This window comes from Hemitrygon akajei, chromosome 9, assembly GCF_048418815.1.
Source record: "Hemitrygon akajei chromosome 9, sHemAka1.3, whole genome shotgun sequence".
In the NCBI taxonomy this organism is placed as follows: domain Eukaryota; kingdom Metazoa; phylum Chordata; class Chondrichthyes; order Myliobatiformes; family Dasyatidae; genus Hemitrygon; species Hemitrygon akajei.
In genome coordinates, this window is record NC_133132.1 from 61,821,057 (window position 1) to 61,841,739 (window position 20,683).

The window sequence follows — 20,683 nt, forward strand, 5'->3', positions numbered from 1 at the left end:
AGTGTCCTTGTACACAGGTCACTAAATGCCAACAGGTAGGGCATTCAGAAAAGCAATGATACGTTGCAATTTTGCTGGAGGAATTAGATAAGAGACTAGGGATGCCTTCGTTCAATTACAGAGGACTTTGTAATTGTAAACCTGGTGTATTATTTATGGTTTTACTGAAACAAAATTAAATGTGCTTAGCATGAGTGCAGTGAACATTCAGCCAGATTGGCTCCTAGGACAGTAGGCCTGTCATCTGAGGAGAGATCGAGATAGCCAGGTAGCCACTGGAGTTTTTTTTTAAAAATCTAGAGTACTCGGTAGGATAAATATAGGGAGGATGTTTCCCTTAAATGAGGTGCCAGAGCCAGGGTCACAGATAATGGGATAGGCCCTATAAGGCAGAGATGGAGAAAAATTTCTTCACTCTCGTACTGTATCTTTGGAATTTTCCCACCCAGCAGCTGTTCATCTAAAACTGAGATCAATTTGAATTTGGACTTTGGAGCAATTATGGGACATGGAAGCTTGAAAGGAAAAAGCTGTTGTATGGTCAGCCATGGACTTATTGAAATAGCAAAGCAAGCTCGAAGTGCCAAATGGTGGTCTTTTCCTGATGTTATATTTCACTGCTGTGTTTGCCTACAGAGCATTTCATCGCCACGTCTTCACCATGCCTGTTTTCTCAGTCCTCTCTTTTCCCACCTGTATCTGTCTGTCTTTCATTTGCCGAAAGTCTAAAAATCTTTACCCCTGTCTCTGCTAAGCTCTCCCAATGCCTAAGACTTTGCCCGGCCTCCCTACTTTTAATATTCCCTCATTGTTAAAAGGTATTCCCTCATTGCTGGGTGTACAAGATGATGAGAGGCATTGATCGTGTGGATAGTCAGAGGCTTTCTCCCAGGGCTGAAATGACTAGCACGAGAGATATCAAGAGTAAGTTTTTTACGCTGGGAGTGGTGAGTGCATAGAATGGGCTGCCGGTGACGGTGGTGGAGGCGGGTAGGATAGGGACTTTTAAGAGACTCCTGGTCAGGTACATGGAGCTCAGAAAAATATAGAGGGCTATGGGTAACCCCAGGTAATTTCTAAGGTAAGGACATGTTCAGCACAGCTTTGTGGGCCGAAGGGCCTGTATTGTGCTGTAGGTTTTCTATGTTTCTATGTACTAAAGATTTGTATGCAAGAACAACACAGAACCAAGGTAATGTTGTACTGACTATATATTTTTCATTTTATAGTATGTTCAAAGGTGTGTTTTTTTTGCCATCAGGTTTAATGTACATGCTTCTGAAACATTTGGTGGATCGTTACAATCTGTACTATGCCTACCTGCCTGCTAAACTGGATAAGAAGATCCATTCCGGTGCAGTGAATCAGGTGGTGGCGGCTCCCATTCTCTGCCTGCTGTGTCTGCTTTTCTTCTCCACTGTAAGAACAGGTGAGATGATTGTCACGCATCACCAGCCAGAAACAAAAGTATCTACAATAGCAAGCACACTTGACCACTATGCTTTCAATGCTAAGGTGCAAATAAAAGTACAGGTCCTCCCCTTCTTACAAATACCAAAGCTGCTGCTTGCCACTTACACTGTGCCTCATTCTCACTTCCAAGCACAACTGCATTCTAGTTCAGCAAGTTTCTTGAAGCAAAATACACAGCAGTCTCTGTCATACTACAAAATTGCTCTGAGGTCTTCAATTTTGTTTTCCAGAGACTGTACATTCACCAGCAGGATAGTCAGGATTTGGGGAGTCTAAGGCATCTGCATTTCAATTGTTTCTTCCACACTTCCTTTTCCTTAAAGGGGAGCTGTACTCGTGACCCCAGTCAGCAGTTGGGTATCCGCTGATTTTTGAGTATCAATAGATTTTTTTTTAGACATCTTAAAATGACGCTTCTTACTGAAGTTCCCATGGCTGTGACTGGATTTCAGCTGTAGTAGTTCTAAGAGGGGAATATTTGATGATTCCCATCTGAGCTGCATTCAAAGAGTCGCACTTATCAGTGCCATCTTGCCTCTGATAAATTGCTGATAAACTGTGCTTTCTAGCTTGAAAGACATGAACTTCCTTTCATACTGGTCATTAGGTGTATCAGAATATGAAATCTTGAAGTCAAAGGCACAAAGTACCCCTTGGCTAACCAATCATCACATTGCACCAGTCTATTGTATTGTCCCAAATTCATCAACACCCTCCATGTTCTACTGCTCACTTACTCCAGAGGCCAGTTAGCTTACCAATCCATACATTTTTGGGAACTGGAACACCCAGAGAAGCCCACATGATCACAGGGACAAAATGCAAATTCCACACAGCACTGGAAATCGGGGTCAAATCCTCGTCACTGGAGCAGAACTAACCACTGTGCCACCCCTGTTTATTTTTCAGAAATAGCTAGGTGTTCTTATAATTGACAAAGAAGTGACTTATATAGTTAAGGTTGTGTTCTTGATACATGTCCTCACCAGGCTACAGAAGGGTTCCATTCCTGTGAACTGTTCTTAACCTGGTTTCCCACATGGCAAAAGATATCTGCAGCCCAGCAGCAGCCAGCAAATCCATCCCACCCATCGTCCCAAGTTCTCATTTGTATGCACAGACTGTACATAGTCAGTAACCTGGGAGGACCTGTGTTTGTATTTACACCCTTAAACGATAGTGGTTATTGTGAATTCTTCACTTAGGAGTCTGTCTGCTCTTGAATAGATAAGTACTTTATCTATTGTACTAATGGCTAAGACATGTTAACCTCCAACATGACAGGCACTGTAATTAGTTCACTGTGTTAAAATGATTACCTTGTTTATAAATGTTTAAATTTCAAGTAAAATTATTCTAGGGACAGTGGCTTTTCAGTTATGTAAATAATTGGGTTGCTCTTCAAAGAAGCTAGTGCAGAGTTAATAATAAAACAGTTAATTTGAGGTTTAATAATAAATAATGAACCAGGTTTAGTTTTTAAAAAACATACTTCTTTACATAAACAAGCCATTGGAATTGTGTTGGCTCCAGCCTAGCAACCCCGAGGAAAAAATTTCCCTCATCTTTTCTCTGTACCCTTGCAATGTACTTAATCTTGCATGTCCTTTAAATTGTTTTTGAATCTTTTCCTTCACTGAGAAGGTTTACTAGAATGTTACCCGGGTTTCAGCACCTACCGGTAAGTTACAGGGAAAGATTGAACAAGTTAGGTCTTTATTCTTTGGAGCATAGAAGGTTGAGGGGGGACTTGATAGAGGTATTTAAAATTATGAGGGGGATAGATAGAGTTGACATCAGAGGCCTTTTCCATTGAGAGTAGTGGAGATTCAAACAAGAGGACATGAGTTAAGACTTGGGAGGCAAAAGTTTAAGGGTAACATGAGAGGGAATTTCTTTACTCAGAGAGTGGTAGCTGTGTAGAATGAGCTTCCAGTAGAAGTGGTAAAGGCAGGTTCAGTATTGTCATTTCAAGCAAAATTGAATAGGTATATGGACAGGAAAGGAATGGAGGGTTATGGGCTGAGTGCAGGTCAGTGGGATTAGGTGAGAGTAAGCGTTCGGCACGGACTAGAAGGGCCGAGATGGCCTGTTTCCATGCTGTAATTGTTATATGGTTACTGAGGGTCATCTACAATAGTTAATTAATCTAGCAGCACTACCTTGGAACATGGGAGGATAACCGAGCCAACCAGGGAAATCTGGTAGTCACAGAGTGTGCTAACCCCACACAGACAGCATCAGAGGTCATGATCTAATGCAGATCTCTGGAGCCATAAGACAGTAGTGCTAACTGCTCTGCCACCCATTGAAATCTATGATACGTGTAGAAATCTCTTAATGTCATAGTTTCCAAAGGGTCAATGAAATATAGTCAAATTATAGAATTATCAGGCAACATTTTATGGGATGAGACTGGCAGTGGTAAACTGGACAAATTTCTTTAAATGATGTAAAGCAATAGAAGGTGCTCAAAGAAGCATGTAATTTTATGCCAAATCAATTTCCACCCTGCTCGGATAGAGAGCCAGAGAGAAACATGGATGTTAAGAAATAAGAAGCAACAAAAGAATTGTGACATGGAGACCGACAGGATGGCTTTAGAGGGAGTACAATGTACATTTACCAGAGGGTGTGGGGGAAAGAAGGAGTTATAGAAACATAGAAAACCTACAGCACAATGCAGGCCCTTCGGCCCACAAAGCTGTGCCGAACATGTCCTTGCCTTAGAAATTACCTAGGGTTACCCATAGCCCTCTATTTTTCTAAGAATTGTCTATATTGGAATTACTGTACTTTCCTTCCTCCCACAGCTTCTAACCTCCAAGATTTCTCAAATTGCTGACCATCTTTACAAAATAATAAGAGTGACCGTCTCAAAGGTTTTGCATCCACAATATCTCCTAATGCTTTTTTTTCCCAAATCCTTGGTTAGTCTAATTGGATTGATACCAGAAACAGGTCAAAACTCAACAAAAACTTAAACTCTTCCCTCCTCTTTTTATTTAAACCCCATCTCCTGTCTTCATGACTGGATGATAAACCACTACAATCCTCAGTCAGCCACTTATTATTACATTTCCCAGAAATCTGCCATTTTATGTTGTCTAGAATTCAGAAGTTTGATATTAATGCTTTCCAGATGCCAAAAAGGAATTGATAGAAGAGATAGCAACACAATCTCTGCAGTTTAAGAAGAAGAGGACCTGGGGCAAAGTTTACAGATTGAAGCCTGCCCTTTTAGGCATGAAGTAGGCAGTATCTTACCAAATGAATGGTAGCAAACATTTGAAGCCCTCTTCCGCAAACCACAATTAATTCTGGGTCAAATAAACGTGAGATTGAATGTGAGAATGCAGTCTCATTCCCAGTAAAAGAGAGTTAAAAACTTGAGAGCAAAATTTTAAGATGAGAGGAGAGAGATTTAAAAGGGACCTGAGGAGCACCTTCTCCACACAGAGGGTAGTGAGTAAATGGAATGAGCTGCCAGAGGAATTGGCTAAGGAGGATATAACACCATTTAATAGACATTTGGACAGGTAAAACATAAATTTAGGGAGATGTGGGCCAAACTTGGGTAAATAGGACTAGCTTAGATGGGCATCTTGGTTAGCTTGGATGAGTTGGGCTGAAGGGCCTGTTTGCATGCTTGACCTCATCTTTCTGAGTGGATGGATGTTTTCAGAAGACTGGACTTTGCAAATTTGAATGAGGCTTGCATTCATATATGAGAACATCATCAGTAAGAGTGTCCATGCAGTTAGTAGATTGTGGCTACAAATCCATTGTGTTAAGAATTCAGTCTATCTTTTCCATACTTCTACATTGTACATAATGTAGTTTAGTGTAACTTGTCACTTTCATTCTTGTTCCTGCACTTGTAATGCTAAGTCTGAGTAGTGGTTCTGTGCATTTTGGCGTACAGCTTGGATTGCTTGTTCACACATCTCAGAGCTAACTAGCAATAGCTGAACACTGCCACAGATATCAAGTACAGTGTAATTAAGTCTAACAAATCAATTTGTTAGACTGAAGTGCACTGACTAACAATTTGTTAATTGCTCAAGTTATTTCCTCAACTAAGACTGCAGTTGTAAAGTTTAACATCTGCTTCCAGCATAACCAAGTGCACTTGTATCTTTATTTCTCATCTTTCCCATGGGCTCTGACCTAGCTGGTTAATCACTGATTGCTTTGATGTTTTAAAAATTTGAATCCTTGTCTTAAAATCCCTACAAGTATTTGCCTCTCCCTATTGCAGCAGTGACTTCACTTGGAGTACTTTGTTGTTGAGGGTGCCACTATTGAAGATACACTATGTCGCTATAATAACCTTAAATAATTTATCATTATTTTCAGGATTCTTGGCTGCTACGTCCATGTTTACATTTGTTGTGCTGGTGGTCACTATCGTTATCTGCCTCTCTCACGTCTGTTTTGGCCATTTCAAATATCTCAGTGCTCATAACTATAAGGTAAGCAACTTTTCATCTGGCTTGAATGTTTGGTAACCTTGATACTGATGTTCAGTTACTGATCTGGCTGTATGTTTTAAATTCACTTCACACTCATTAAGTAGGCTAAACAGGAAAACTATGCTAATTATAGTTGACAACATCCTTGCTCTGGAGTTCAAAATTAAAGTGGTGTTTATTGTCATGTGCACAAGTACAGGTGCAATGAAAAACATAATTTCAGAAGCATCATTGGCACATAGCATCATATAAGCAGCATTCACAAGAAAAACAATATAAATTATGCACAATTTTTTGTAAGAAAACGCAATTAGAACACAAAGTATTTCAGTGTTCATAGTGTTGCTAAATTGTGGTGATTGGGTTTTTGTCATTTGGTTTAAGAACTAAGTGGTTGAAGGGAAGATAGATGAAAAGGCAGGTAGTGTTGAGGAAGCAGAGAAGTAGCAGCAGATCGTAAACAGATTAGGAGAATAGGCAAAGAGGTGGCAGATGGAATAGAGGGCACAGCCTTAATAGAGGAGTGTCCATTTAGAATAGAGATGAGGAGCAATTTCTTTAGCCAGAGGGTGGTGAATCTGTGGAGTTTTTGTTGCCATGCGTGCCTGGGGAGGCTGAAATACTGGGTGCATTTAAGGCCAAAGGTTGATGGGTTCTTGATTAGTCAGGACATGATAAGTTATGAGAAGGCAGGAAAATGTGGTTGAAAGGGAAATGGGTCAGCTATAATGAAATGGCAGAGCAGGATTGATGGGCTGAATGGCCTAATTCTGCTCCCATGTCACATGTTTTTCTGGAATTTGCTTTTCTTGAACCTGGTGGTGTGGGACCTCAGGCTTCTGTACCATCTGGCCAATAGTAGCTGCACAAAGATGGCATGGCCCAGATAGTGTGGATCTTTATTAGCTGTGGCCTTCTTGAGGTAGTGCCTAATGTAGGTACTACCAGTGGTGTGGAGGGATGTGCCTGTAGTGCATGGGCAGAGTCCATTACTCTCTTCAGCTTTTCACATTCCTGCATATTTGAATAGCCCTGATGCAACCAGTCAGGATACCTTCGACATCTGTACAAGTTAGTTAGTGTTTGATGATGAGCCAAACGTGCTGCTGTGTTTTAGCACAAATGTACATGTTTACTGCACCGGCATGTAAATAACCTTAAAGGCAGACTTGCCTCAATAATAGAATAATGCATCATTCAGTACATAATGTACACTAAAATGCTGTTGAAGTTAGCCAATGGAGACTTTGATTTTCCCCTTCTCATCTGGTATTAGTGCCCAGTCAATAGTTCAGCTAGCATTGACCTCCACATCTTTAGAGGGTCTGCAGGAGATGGTCAAGGGAAGCTGGATCATCTTCCATTTGTTAGGATCATTTCTTTCTCCTGATCCTTTTCATAGAATGATTCAGGGTTGGGCTAGAATTCTATAGGTAACCTTGCCTTCCTTTGTTTCACATGAGTTGGTGAGGATCCATGGACAATTGGCCATGTCAATCATTGGAGGAGCTGTTTGAGCTTCTCTACCCTGGATATGTTGAGGCCACTTGAATCTACTTGTTCTCCAGTGGAACATGTTAATTCATAAAGTTCAAGTCTGCAATATATATGATGACACAAAGGTTGGGATTGTGTGGAGGGCTGTCAGAGGTTACAGCGGGACATTGATAGGTTGCAAAACTGGGCTGAGAAGTAACTGATGGAGTTCAACCCACTTAAGTGTGAGATGGTTCATTTTGGTAGATCAAATATGATGACATAGTATTAACGGTAAGACTTTTGGCAGTGTGGAGGATCAGAGGGATCTTGGGATCCGAGTCCATAGGACACTCAAAGCTGCTGCGCAGGTTGACTCAATGGCTAAGAAAGCATACGGTGCATTGGCCTTCATCAATCATGGAATTGAATTTAGGAGCCGAGAAGTAATGTTGCAGCTATATAGGACCCTAGTCAGACCCCACTTGGAGTACTATGTGTAGTTCTGGTCGCCTCACTATATGAAGGATATGGAAACCATAGAAAGGGTGCAGAGGAGATTTACAAGGATGTTGCCTGGATTGGGGAGCATGCCTTATGAGAATAGGTTGAGTGAACTTGGTCTTTTTTCCTTGAAGCGATGGAGGATGAGAGGTGACCTGATAGAGGTGTATAAGATGATGAGAGGCATTGATCGTGTGGATAGTCAGAGGCTTTTCCCCAGAGCTTAAATGGCTGACATGAGAGGGCACAGTTTTAAAGTGCTTGGAAGTAGGTATAGAGGAGATATTAGGTGTAAGTTTTTTACGCAGAGAGTGGTGAGTGTGTGGAATGGGCTGCCGGCAGCAGTGGTGGAGGCGGATGCGGTAGAGTCTTAAACTCCTGGACAGGTGCATAGAGCTCAGAAATATAGAGGGCTATGGGTAACCCTAGGTAATTTCTAAGGTAAGAACATGTTCAGCACAGCTTTGTGAGTCGAAGGGCCTGTATTGTGCTATAGGTTTTCTATCTTTCTATATAGATCAGGGGCACTCTACCATAGAGATTTATCCACTCCTCAAGTACTCTCTGGAGTTGCTGTTAATTTTTGTTACTATCATATTACCACTCCTAACATATATATTATTTTGGTTGTTTCTCTCCTTGGTTTCAAGTAATTGAAACTTCTGCGGCAATATTTACCTCCCTCTGAAAGAATTGCATCTTGTGCACTTCTTGATCCATCTATCTACCATCTGGGACAGCACCCCAATGCTCACTGACTCTGATCTCAAAGGGTGAGGGTACCATCAGGCTCTACATTCAACCAAGGAAGATGTCTGTGGCATGTCCTTCTGCAATAAGGCTCAACCTCACTTTCCACTGAGTAACGGTAACTGGAGTGGAAACACTGGCGTGTTTTATCTTTTTCCCAGAACACAACTGATGTGAAATACAGCAGCATTTAGACAGGCATGTGAGCAGGCTGGGAATGGAAGGGTATTAGCTACATGCCAGCAGATGGGATTAGTTTGTATTGATGTCAGATGTGGTTGGCTGTAGGTCCTGTTCTTGTGCTGTACTGTGCTGATCTGTATTCTAGTAAAAGAGCCAGGATTGAAATCATTTTTTTAATAGAAGAGGGATCTAAGTTTCTTGGTACTAATATTAAAATGACCCTTAGTAGAACTTCTTTCCAATTGCAGATAATTTAACCTTCCCTATTGATTTTCAGCAAACCTCCACTCGAGGAGATGCAATAAGTACCAAGGATGATTCCTGTTACAGGACACTGGTAATTCTCACCACAGTGTTTGGGTATTAACTCTGACTAATTCTACCAAATCATTCTTGCAGCTTATGATGATACATAACAATCAAACTTGAAACCTTGACTTGATTTTTGCATGTTGGGTCTTTCTCCTATCATTCCATTTCACATGGGGAATTCTTATAGGAAAAGTTTCTTTCAAATTGCTCTCTATTATGCTGCCAGGTCTTCCCAGAAACGAGCTAACTTACATTTAGTTGAGTTGTGCAGATTAAAGGAGCTGTATGCAGCACACAAGCACTGGTATTTCTGTTTACGAAATTTGGGCACCCTTATTTCCTACGTGTGTGTGTGTGTGTGTGTGTGTGTGTAATATATATAACAATAGACAGCCATTTGGCCCTTTAGTCCTGCTCCAGCATTAATTAAGGTCATGGCCCATCCTTGTTAATACTATTCCATAATCACTTCTCGTTGGTCCAATAGCAAATATAATGCAAATTTAGATCCCAACACATTTCTCTTTTAAAATAATGTCAGTAGTCAAGCACCAGTTACTTGTCATACCTGTCCAGCATAGGCTTGGTTAAGAATGATGAACCAGAGTTCATCACAAGCCTGATTGAGACATGGACATGTGTTGAATGCGGAACCAGAGATAAATTAGTTGGACTGAAATGTAGGAAAAAAGTAAACAACTATCTTTAATGCCTTTTAAAGAAAAAAAAGGTTGAAGTCATGCCTGAAAGAAAGGATATTAATTGTTGGTCAGAAGGAGATGGTTATGTTCTCTAGAGAAATCTTCCAGCTGTCTTCCGGATACCTTTATCCTATCAGACTGTCAGGATGCTATTATAACTCCAGGCGTTTTCTGCACTGCCATTGCTGAGAAATGGGATTAAATTGTTCCATTTTTGAGGCAGCATGTATATGGGACAAATGTCCTCCTATGGTTAAACTTTCTCATCATGATTTTAAATATTTTATATGAGAGAAGAGTGAGGACCATTTCCATTGACAGCATATTCTCCCACCACCATACAAGATCAAACCTGGGTTACCTGGAGCTGATACATTCATGCTAACTGCTGCACAATCATGACACCGGTACACCCCCGCCCCCACTCCTTAATATCCTGGCATTCTTTATCTAGCACTATTGTCAGAGCACAAAGACCACAAAGCTTCAGGAAGCAAAAGGGGATTGAAAATAAATGTAACCCAACCCTGTTGTTGAAACTCTGCCCTAGCTATGAAAGCAGATTGCTGATCTCCAGTCGTGTTCTTTGACACTTCCATCCGATTGAAGTTGTTGGAGTACTTCCCCTAGATCAATAGAATGTCCAAAAAAGAATCAGCAGTTCATGCAGCTCCTTGAATCTGTTGTTGCATGACACATTTCCTTATCACTTGATTCCTTTATTGCCATTATTAATCTGTCATGAATATATTTGATCATTAATTATGCACAACTCTGAACACTCAAAATAATTTCTTCTTTTAGCAATTTTAACCACATTTATATAATAATTAAATAACTATCCACATTTAACCCACTGAGAATATTTACACCTGAGCTCACTTTGAAATAACAGAGGTGGGAAGGGGCATGAAAGGATCTGTAGATATTATGGTTGAATTTTCTCTTGGGGATCAAGGAACATTCAATTGAATATTTATAGATCAGCAAACAAAGCAATAGGGATGTACGCGCTTTCAGTAGTGCCTGGATTTGATCGGTCTTTGCTCATTTCGAATGTGGGGTAGACATACATTAAGATGGTGTTGGTCTCACTTTCAGATTGATCGTAGTGAAGTGGATGGGACTGCTGAAGCAAACGGGCAGAGGGACGGCACTTCATCCCCACCAAAGGTTACAGTAAGTTGTCTTTCATCACCGACAGTGTTATTGCATTGCTCTGCCTCTTTCAGCAGGGAAAGAATCCAGTTTTACCTGCTTAGTCAAGTTTATTTGTGGGCCCTTGCTTTTGAATTGTGATGTGGGTTTATGCTCCTAATGTTATCGTAGTGTTTGTGTAATTTGGTGTTTCTGTGGGAGTTTAGTCAGAACCCCAAGAACAGGCTAACACGTGGTTGCACAATATCATTGCACTAGTTTAAAATGACTGATAACTTTAAAGCATTGTGCAACAATTGTCCCAAAACTCTTACACTACTTTTCAAGCTGTTCTTTTAACATGTATCAGAATTAACTGTTCTTCTTTCATTGTGTCTTTGCGTCCAGTCTAATTCCTATCATTCTCCTGCTCATATGTGTATTATTCTATCAGTTACGGTTCTTTAAACAACAACTCCTTTCTCATTCTCTTTGGCTGTCGTTTTTTTCCTCTCACACATTTGCTATGTGGGCTCAGCTTGAATTGCTCTTACCCTTTTTTTGAAATGCGTCTATTGATCACAGACTGAACTGGACCAAATACAGTGGTTGCATAAGCAAGTCAAAAAATCTGTGGATGGATGTACAGCAACTAACTCTCGTAACGGTCCAAGGCATTTCCACCATCTACACCACGTGTCACTAGTATGATTGAATACGCTGCACTTGTCTGGATGAGTGTCATGCCAGCTACTGAAGTAACTCAACACCATCCAGGACACAGCAGTCCATTTGTTGGGCACCCCATCTATCTCCTTAAACATTCACTCCCTCCACCACCAGCCCACAGTGATTGTGTGCACCATCTACAAGTTGCACGACACCAAGGCTATTCTGACAATACCTCCCAAAACCCATGACTTCTAGCATCAAGAAAGACAAGCACATCATATTCAGGGCAGCAGTACTACCCTCCATTAGGCGCCATGCTAAACTGGAATTGTATTGCCAGTCCTTCATTGTCACTACATCTAAATCCTAGATCCCCTGTCCCTGCAGTGATGTGGGAGCACTTTCACCTGAAGGACTTAAGTGTTTCAGGAAAGCAGCTCACAACCACCATCACCTTGACCTGTTAGAGATGAGAAATAAACGCTGGACTTGCCACAGTTGCCAAGTTGGCAGAAATTATTTTTTTAAAGAATGCGATTTAGATCCAAGTCAGTGGAAAAGTCAACTGTGCTGTGACAATTTAGAGCAAAACATTAGACTACTGGAAGACTTGGACAGTCAGTCAGAGAGAAAAATGGCAAGGTAAGCTTGCAGTTGTGGTATTCTGTGAAATGCTTCAGTGCTAACTGGCTAATCCTTCTGTCTGCAGAGATACATTGCCCAGGTATTGCAGGATCCTCAGTCAGAGGCCTCGGGAGATGATGATGAACAGAAGGACACCAAGGAAGTGATTAATGAAGGAGAGTTCCAGTCCTGTGAAGACAGTCTTATTGAAAACGAGGTTCATCATTAGTGGAAAATCAAGAGGAGCCTTTTTTTAAAAAACAAACATAAGTGCACAGTTTAGGACCAGGAACCAGGACACCACAGGTTCAGTGAAACTCCAGACTGTAATTAATCGTCCTGGGTACTGTGTAGCCTATACCAATACAATACAAATTGCTAAACTTGTATTTGTTCTGCTGATGGGAGGAACACTATAGAACTGGAATGTAAATGGGTGAAGCTGGAAGGAAAGAAAATAGCTAATCATTTTACCTGTCTGGCCAAACGTATGCCGCCATGTCCATTTATCTTAGTTGCATCTTTAACATTAGTCCAAGAAAACAATGCTGCCACCAGAATGGGAAATGAGCAGTCGAGCCTGGTTACATAAGCACATGTATTGCTGCTGGGTAGGGATGTGTGTGTGAGAGAGAAATCAAGAAAGAGAAAGGTGGACATTGTATGTTTTTTAATCCTTCGTGATGAAAAAGAATCATTATTCAAAAATTCCTGGGGGGGGAAATTAGCATACCTTTCCTATTCATTCAGATCATGTGAAGAAATAAGTATGTTAACATTGTACAGGTATTTGTAAGTATGTGGTTAAACTTAGAGTTTAAAGAAAAGTGGTCCAGTGTTTTTGTTGCTGTTTCCCCAGCAAATTTAAAAGTTTTCAGTGCCTGTGTGATTGTTTCTTAGCTACGTAGAAGAGTGGAAATCCAGCAAGTTCTTGGTTCTGACTGTACTTGGTGTTTCCTATACATAAGAATGCAATCACAGACAAATTCAGTTACCATACATCTGAAAACAATTGTAAAGTTAGATAAGCACGAAACAGAGAGTACCACAGGCTGAAAAGAAAATGACCAGCATTAGTTCCATTTAGTCAACCAGCTGGGCTGAGCTGGAAATTGCCCAGAGGATCACAGGCTGAAATTCCCAATGGGCTATACCTCAACGTTTCCTCTCTTCTCCGAAGGTTTTGCCCATGTGCAGTGAGTACTGTTGGTTAAGAGTTGAACACATTTATCATGAATACCTTTCAAGTTCAAGAGGAAGATGATCTTTGGGGACAGAATAGGATAGTTAAATATTCTTATTTACCTTGGTGTTCAAATGGTAAAGCAAATGAAGAACCCTAAAGTTTCTTAAAAATAGAAGATGTAGCAAATCTGTATCTGCCACCTTTTGTAATCATTGGTTTTAGAAAGAGGTAGCTGGATAATCAATTGAAATAATCATGCATTAAACTTACGGAACTTGCAGATGTATTACACAAGGACATGGTGAAGGTCCAGTATGTTTTTTTATTTGTTTCCCCGCCCACACCTTCCTTCCACATTGGATGTAAAAAGTGGTCACATCATCCAAAAATCCTTAAAGACGCTGTTATACTTCAGTTTATTAAAAATATAACCAGCAGCACCACCTGGATTGAATCACTGCATGTTAAGGTTCAGCTGTAGCTAGTCTTGGGAAGGGTAGAAGACGCCCTTACTAATAGTGAAAGGATTTCCAAGTTGGAATCACAATTATTAATAGTGATGGTATAAGTTGCAGCTAAAGAGCAGTCAGAATTGATATAGAATGCCTGTCTTCCTTTTCTCTCCTTAATGATTGGATTGCAGATGCAATAAAAAGACCTTTATGCAGTGATATTAGTATCTTCCTACACATCAACTAGCCAGGAATTGTATCACCCATTTTGATATGGTGATGTTTTATTGAAGTCTCAGTTTGCTGACACTATTAAGAATTTTCTTTCCTTCAACAGATGATGGGGAGAGAGAGAGAGAAAGTAAAAACATATTTAGTATGTCTGGCTGTGATTTATCACATTGGAAAATGAAGCATTCCTTTAATCACAATTATTCTACTTTTCTGTTAAAACTTCATTTGCAATTTGGACTTGAAGGAAGTAGATATTGTTGGACTAAGTTTGCATTCTTGAATGTATAATAATTAGTCTTTGGCACACAGGGTCTTAGGTTTGTGAGTAGAAAATTAAACTTGTTTCTCCATTGCACTTGTACAGTTTTCAGTATGCTTGGGGTCAAAGATTGGTAGTTTGCTTTCAGAAAGCTGAAGAAGCTGCGTGTTACGCAATGTTCAGTGTTATTTTCAGACTTGCTGCCTCTTTATTGATGACCAAAATGCAGTAGCTGTGTGGGTAACTTGAATGGTGTGTTGCATTGTTTTAGTGGAATCCTAATTAAATACAGAACCCATTTTGCCAAGGCACCTCACACTTTAGGACTTCTGTGCACTCTAGATAAGAAAATGGCACCAAGTAACAATGACTGGGAACTATTGGACTGTCAAAGGCTATTTTGCCATCTATGTAACTGATTCTAGGGAAAATTGGCATTCTATTTATTACAGTAAAGCAATGTTCTTTCAAATATAGCACAGCACACAATAAATTCAATATAATGGGAATTATTAGGAAATGGTTTTGCTCCATTACAGCCTTGTGTAGGTGTCTAACCAGAATTCTACTCACTGCATTTATCGAGCAACTTTAACACTGACCAGCATGCCTTTTCTCCCCCCAACAATTACTACTCTTGAGTTTTGGATTTGGTATCATTGGGATTAGCATCTGAAAATCATTGATGGGAACAACGTTACTGCTGTTAACTTTTATTAATATAAAATTAATATAAATGCTGTTAACTTCTGACACTTGTGAGGTTTCACACTTGTTGATAAATAAGAGTGCAACATGAGTTCTTTAATGTGTGTTTGAATCGTGCTTGGATGGGGTTACATGTATATAGCTGAATGTACTAAAGTGCAAATATTGTGTATATATAATCAATATATATCAGCAAATTATTTCACATCTGTCCTGTAGTGCAAGTGGTGATGTAGTAGTCATAAATTATTAATAGATATTATTGTTTGAAGCTCTCTATCAATAGTCATTTGCATAAAAAATGGTAATTCATCTAAGAGCATATGCCTTCTACATGCATTGTTCCTTGGGCATTGAACTCTTGAAGAGACAGAATTTAAACCTAAATCTCCAATCAGTTCCCATGAGATAGATAGAATTGGCTTGGAACAACGGAGCTACGCTGGAAATGAAGTGGGCAAGGAATTGTGTTGGTGTGTACTCAAGAAATCTGGCTGATGCTAATATTGGGAATGAAGTCACTGTGAGATTCAGGTAATTAAAATGAGCTTGATGGACCTTTTAATTAATCCTTACAATGCCTGACTTGAAATGCTTAATCTGGGTACAAAACAATCATCCAAAACTTTAAAAGTGTATAAACAATTACAGCATACTGTAAATTTATTGTTGTTTGATTTCCATTTCAAATTAGCACATAGTATGTTATTGTCAATGTAAGGAACTGATATTTCATTTTGATTTTTTTTATAGACAGTGTTGCCCTTTCATGTGTAGGGAGCTGAACTGGATGCCACTTGTCCCTAGTGAATGAAGTTAATGCTGATTATAAAGCACAAAAAGAATGGCTCTAATTGATTCCTTTATTGTGATCTGTTCTTGACTAAATCACAAATCCCATTTAGTTCACAGTGTTTTCATTCTAATGCATAAATGTAATTATCATAATTCAGCATTTAAAATACCAGAGGAATACTTATTGAACACTTGTTATACAGCCAAGGAAGCTTTTAGAACAGTATGGGGTCAAATAGATATCATGTGATTTGGTGGGCACTCACTGGAAGTTTGGAATTCATAAAGGTGTCTATTGAAAATACACCAATATGCTCGTATTACCCCAGTAAAATTCCTTAGAATTATTCTGATTGATATGAAAAGTGTTACTTGAGAGTTGCTGAACCCTGTAACTATGTGTTTCTGGGGTGAGCTTAAGGTAATATTTTATCAAGCTCACGTGAAATGTTAGGAAATTTCCCTTGTTCATCAAGTAAGACATAATTTACCTGTAGTGTCAATTCTTACTTGTAGTCCGTCTTCTTACCCCCATTTTATATTTAGTTACTAACCCACTCTTTCTAATTAATCTTTAGAAAGTGTAACTAATCTCAGGTCAGAGCATTGTCATTCAAAGACTTGCTGTGAAATGATGTAAACTGTATTTATTGAGCTGCATGTGTGGAATAGGCCTTCCAGCCCTTCAAACCACACTGCCAGCAATGCCCCCGACGTAACCCTAGCCTAATCATGTTACAATTTAAAATGACCAATTAACTACCAGTCGGTACATCTCTGGACTGTATGAGGAAACCAGAGCACCCAGACGAAACCCACGTGATCACAGGGAGAACGTACAAATTCCTTAAAGGCAGTGGCCTGAATTGAACCTGGGTTGCCTTTACTGTAAAGCGTTGAGCTAACCACTACACTACCATCCCGATGTGGATTTCTATTTCAACTCATCAGTTGTTGATAAATTTGATGACTTTTGCTTTTATGTTTGGTTTTACTATTTGCTGTTAATTTTCTTACCCATTTCCATTCCCTCTCCCCGTCCTGCTCCTCTCTTCTGCAGCTGCTTCAAGGCAAAGGTAAGACATAGGAGCAGAATTAGGCGATTTGGCCGTCAAGATTCTCTGCCATTTCATCATACTGATCCATTTCTTGGCCAGCCCCAATCTCCTGCCTTCTCCCGGTATCCCTTCATGGCCTGACTAATCAGGAATCTTATCAACCTCTGTCTTAATGTACCCAATAACTTGGCCTCTATAGCCATCTGTGGCAGAGAACTCCATAGATTGATCACTCTCCAGCTAAAGGAATTCCTCCTCCTCTTCATTCTGAAAGGATACCCTTCTACTGAGGCTGTGTCCTCTGGTCTTAAACTCTCCCACTGTAGGAATCATCCTTTCCACATCTACTCTATCGAGACCTTTCAACATTCGACAGGTTTCAATGAGGTCGTCCCTTCATTCTTCTGAATTCCAGTGAGTAGAGGCCCAGAGCCATCAATGAGTCGTCATATGGTAACCCTCTCATTCCCAGAATCATTCTCGTGAACCTCCTCTGAAGCTTGTCCAATGTCAGCACATCCTTCTTTGGTTCAAGGGACCCAAAACTGTTCACAATGCTCAGAAAGTGAGACAATACCAGCTTTCAAGCTCAGCTTTGATAACTTGTCAAAAGAGATCCTCCAGGCAGCCAAATCCAGAATACGTTAAGATGGTGCTGTTCATATGGTAGTTAATGGGACAAAGTGTCACAGTGATTAAAGGCCATTTGTTTGTTACCTAAACTGTCCCTCCATGCTTGTATGTCTCTCTCCCTCCCTCCCTCCCTCTCTTTCATTGTTTACCAGTATCTCTCCCTGTGTTGCTAATAAAACCTAGGTAAATAATTTTAGGCACTGAGATTAATTTGTATACTTAAAAGAAATCGTAAGGGTGGGATAGTGAAAATGTAGCAAGGGTTATCCAGTTAGAATGAGCACTATGGGGCAATTTCACACTTGCCATGTGTTTTTCATCTATCTGGTGAATCCAACTTGGGCTGGTAACAAGGCGATGTTTTGAGTCCTTTGAACAAAGAACAAAGCCAGCCCATATAATGTGCTAATTATATGATTTCAAAAACAAGCTGGTCATCATTCTAAACTATTTGATCAATGAACAGTGGCTGGATTTGAGGGGTGGGGGAGCTGTTCCTAAATGATTACACTTGCTATTGTTAGCATCAAGTGACTAGTTGCCATATCAAGGCTCCAGTTGTAGTCAAGGAAGTTGATGTGTATCAGCCTCTTCTTTAAAACCATAGCTTTAAGGTGTTGGTTACAAATAAGTCATTGGCTACTGGCCATTATGGCTATAATTCCAAAAGGTTGATGGATAGCATTTAACTTTGTAATTTACTATGTATCATATTAGTAGATTTGATTGTACTTTTGTTGCCTTGTACCCATTGGAGATACAACCTCAAACAGTTGAATGTCCATTTTGAAGATGGAAGTCCTAATGGACTAAGGAACTCCCAACTCTGATCTTGTTGGTTCAAGCATTTCCTACCCACTCATTCCTGTCAAATTACTCTTTGAACAGTTGATTATTTTGAAGGAAGTTGCTGTCAGGTAGGAAAAGACGGTAACAAAATATATCAATATGGAATCTTGCAACAGCAATGTGAAATCAAAGTGACAGAAGCCAGTGATTGTGTAGGAGTTAGTATGATCAAGTGGAGAAAACTTGGCTAATGAGATTAAATTGCATTTTTCTTAAGAAGCTTAGTGAAAATTTGCACATTAAATCTTTATCCAAGATACTGCACTGATTGTGAAATCTTGATATTCAGATGGTTTAGAATGCAAAACATACCAATCTTTGACCAACTCCCTTTGAATTACTGTTATGTAAAGATGAAAGTAAAGCATCAGCATTTCCTATCAGAGTCACTGTGAAGGCAAGTTTACATAATATTTTGTGTAACTGCATGTAAATTATTTGCCAATTGTTTTCTAATAAAAGGACTAACTCTGTATCTTGTTGCATGTCTTCCTGAAACATGGGAGAAAATATGAATTTGATACTCCCCTTCTATCCCTGCTGTATTCTTTATAATGTGGATGTACGTGTAAGTTACAATTACAGTTACAGTTAGCAGTTGTCAATACATATTACCTGTTCTTTTCAACCAGGGTTTTGGAGAATCTGATGCAGTAAATCTGAACTATAGCAGACACAGTTGTGCTTTCATTGCGTAATGCAGTGTCTTTAGATTTGGTTGTGTCGCCTTACAGATCTAATGATAGGATGACACCTTGTGCTTTAGATGAGTGGCATCACTTTCTTCGTGCTGTCATTTCAATGTTGTAATACTGCGTCACATTCATGTGGCTTTATAAATGTTTGCAGATTAGCAGATTGTTGCTCACAAGTACTGCACAGTTACCAACTACAACCGGTCTGTGGAGTTGGATGTTGGAAAGAGTTGTGGAAGAAGGCGTGGTTTGTTATTTCCACTTGCACAAGGACTCATTGGGAAAACAACCAGTTCATTGGGCTAGACTATTTCCCATACAACTCAGCACACAAACAGGCCCTCCAGCCCATCTAGTCTGTGCCGAACCATTAATCTACCTAGTTCCATCGACCTACATCCTGACCATAGTCCTCCGTACCCCTCCCATCATTTATCTATCTAAATTCCTCCTAAATGTTGAAGTCAAGCCTGCATCCACTGCTTGCGCTGGCAGCTTATTCCAGACTCTCACCACCCTCTAAGAGAAGCAGTTCCCCCTTGTGCTTCCCATAAACATTTCACCTTTCAACCTTACCCCATGACTCTAGTTGTAGTCTCACCCAACCAAAGTGGAAAAAGCCGCCTTGCATTTACACTATCTATGCCGTAGCAGCAAATATAAGATGTGTGGTTGATACACCTGCTCATATTCATTATGAGCTATGCCAAGGAGAAATCCTTGGGTACTCTCCAAGCACAAGAGAAAAAGTAAACCATCATGGCGATTCCAAGGTCTCCATCAATACTCCCAAATTGTGTAAGTGTACTGACCCATGGACCTGCAAGCTTTCCCCTTGTGTTGCATGTGCACCTAGTATTTTTTTGTATTGCTAGTTTGAAATGTGTTATCTGTTTGCTTGGCCTACCTGTCGTTGTGCCTCCTCGCCAAGGCTTGCAAGTTCTTTGTGTGTTGGATGGGCTACCAACTCCAGTGTAGGTGATGTGCAGTGTTTCTGCAGATGACTGATGATCATCCACTAATTTTTCTATGCTCCCAGAAACTATTTCTCACTGTATATATCACACTGTTATATGAGCTGCAGACTGTTTTCACAGGATGACCGGAATTCATCTCCACATATAGTCTTGCAGAGAGGACCAAAAGAGGAGATAACTCTAAATCCTACCATTGGGTGCATTGTCAAGGTGAAAAAAATGAACCTTCATCCAACTCCTTGTGTGTTACGATAACTGAATTATTGATTAAGAACTATAAAGCTAAAACAAATCAGTTGGCTTGACCTGTGGTTGAGACAAACCAAATGGAATGAATATCGGTTCCAGTCTAAACTGCTACCAATGTAAGTGGTAAAAAGCATCTTTTGTTTGCCTATTGCCATTGTCAAATAATATTCATTCTAACAGTCCACAACAGTCAGCTCTTTGCATTTACAATTCAAGCTGTAACTATACTTGAGCAATATAATAATCTATAGCTAAATGTTTATAATTTAGTATATTGGGCA

At 39.9% G+C, this 20,683-nt stretch overlaps 1 protein-coding gene across 6 annotated transcripts in view; it reads left to right on the plus strand.

Moving 5' to 3' along the window:
* Nucleotides 1-18,954, plus strand: part of LOC140733155 (CSC1-like protein 2) — a 191,513-nt gene extending 172,559 nt beyond the window's left edge. For 5 of the 6 annotated variants that reach the window (XM_073056084.1, XM_073056083.1, XM_073056082.1 and 2 more), the window contains 5 exons: nucleotides 1,262-1,429; nucleotides 5,833-5,948; nucleotides 9,139-9,198; nucleotides 10,976-11,053; nucleotides 12,393-18,954. In XM_073056084.1, the coding sequence (XP_072912185.1) occupies nucleotides 1,262-1,429; nucleotides 5,833-5,948; nucleotides 9,139-9,198; nucleotides 10,976-11,053; nucleotides 12,393-12,536 (566 nt within the window). In that variant the 3' untranslated portion in view covers nucleotides 12,537-18,954. The remainder of the gene's footprint in view (nucleotides 1-1,261; nucleotides 1,430-5,832; nucleotides 5,949-9,138; nucleotides 9,199-10,975; nucleotides 11,054-12,392) is intronic. The other variant, XM_073056087.1, reaches the window with a different exon arrangement.
* Nucleotides 18,955-20,683: the final 1,729 nt, after the last annotated feature.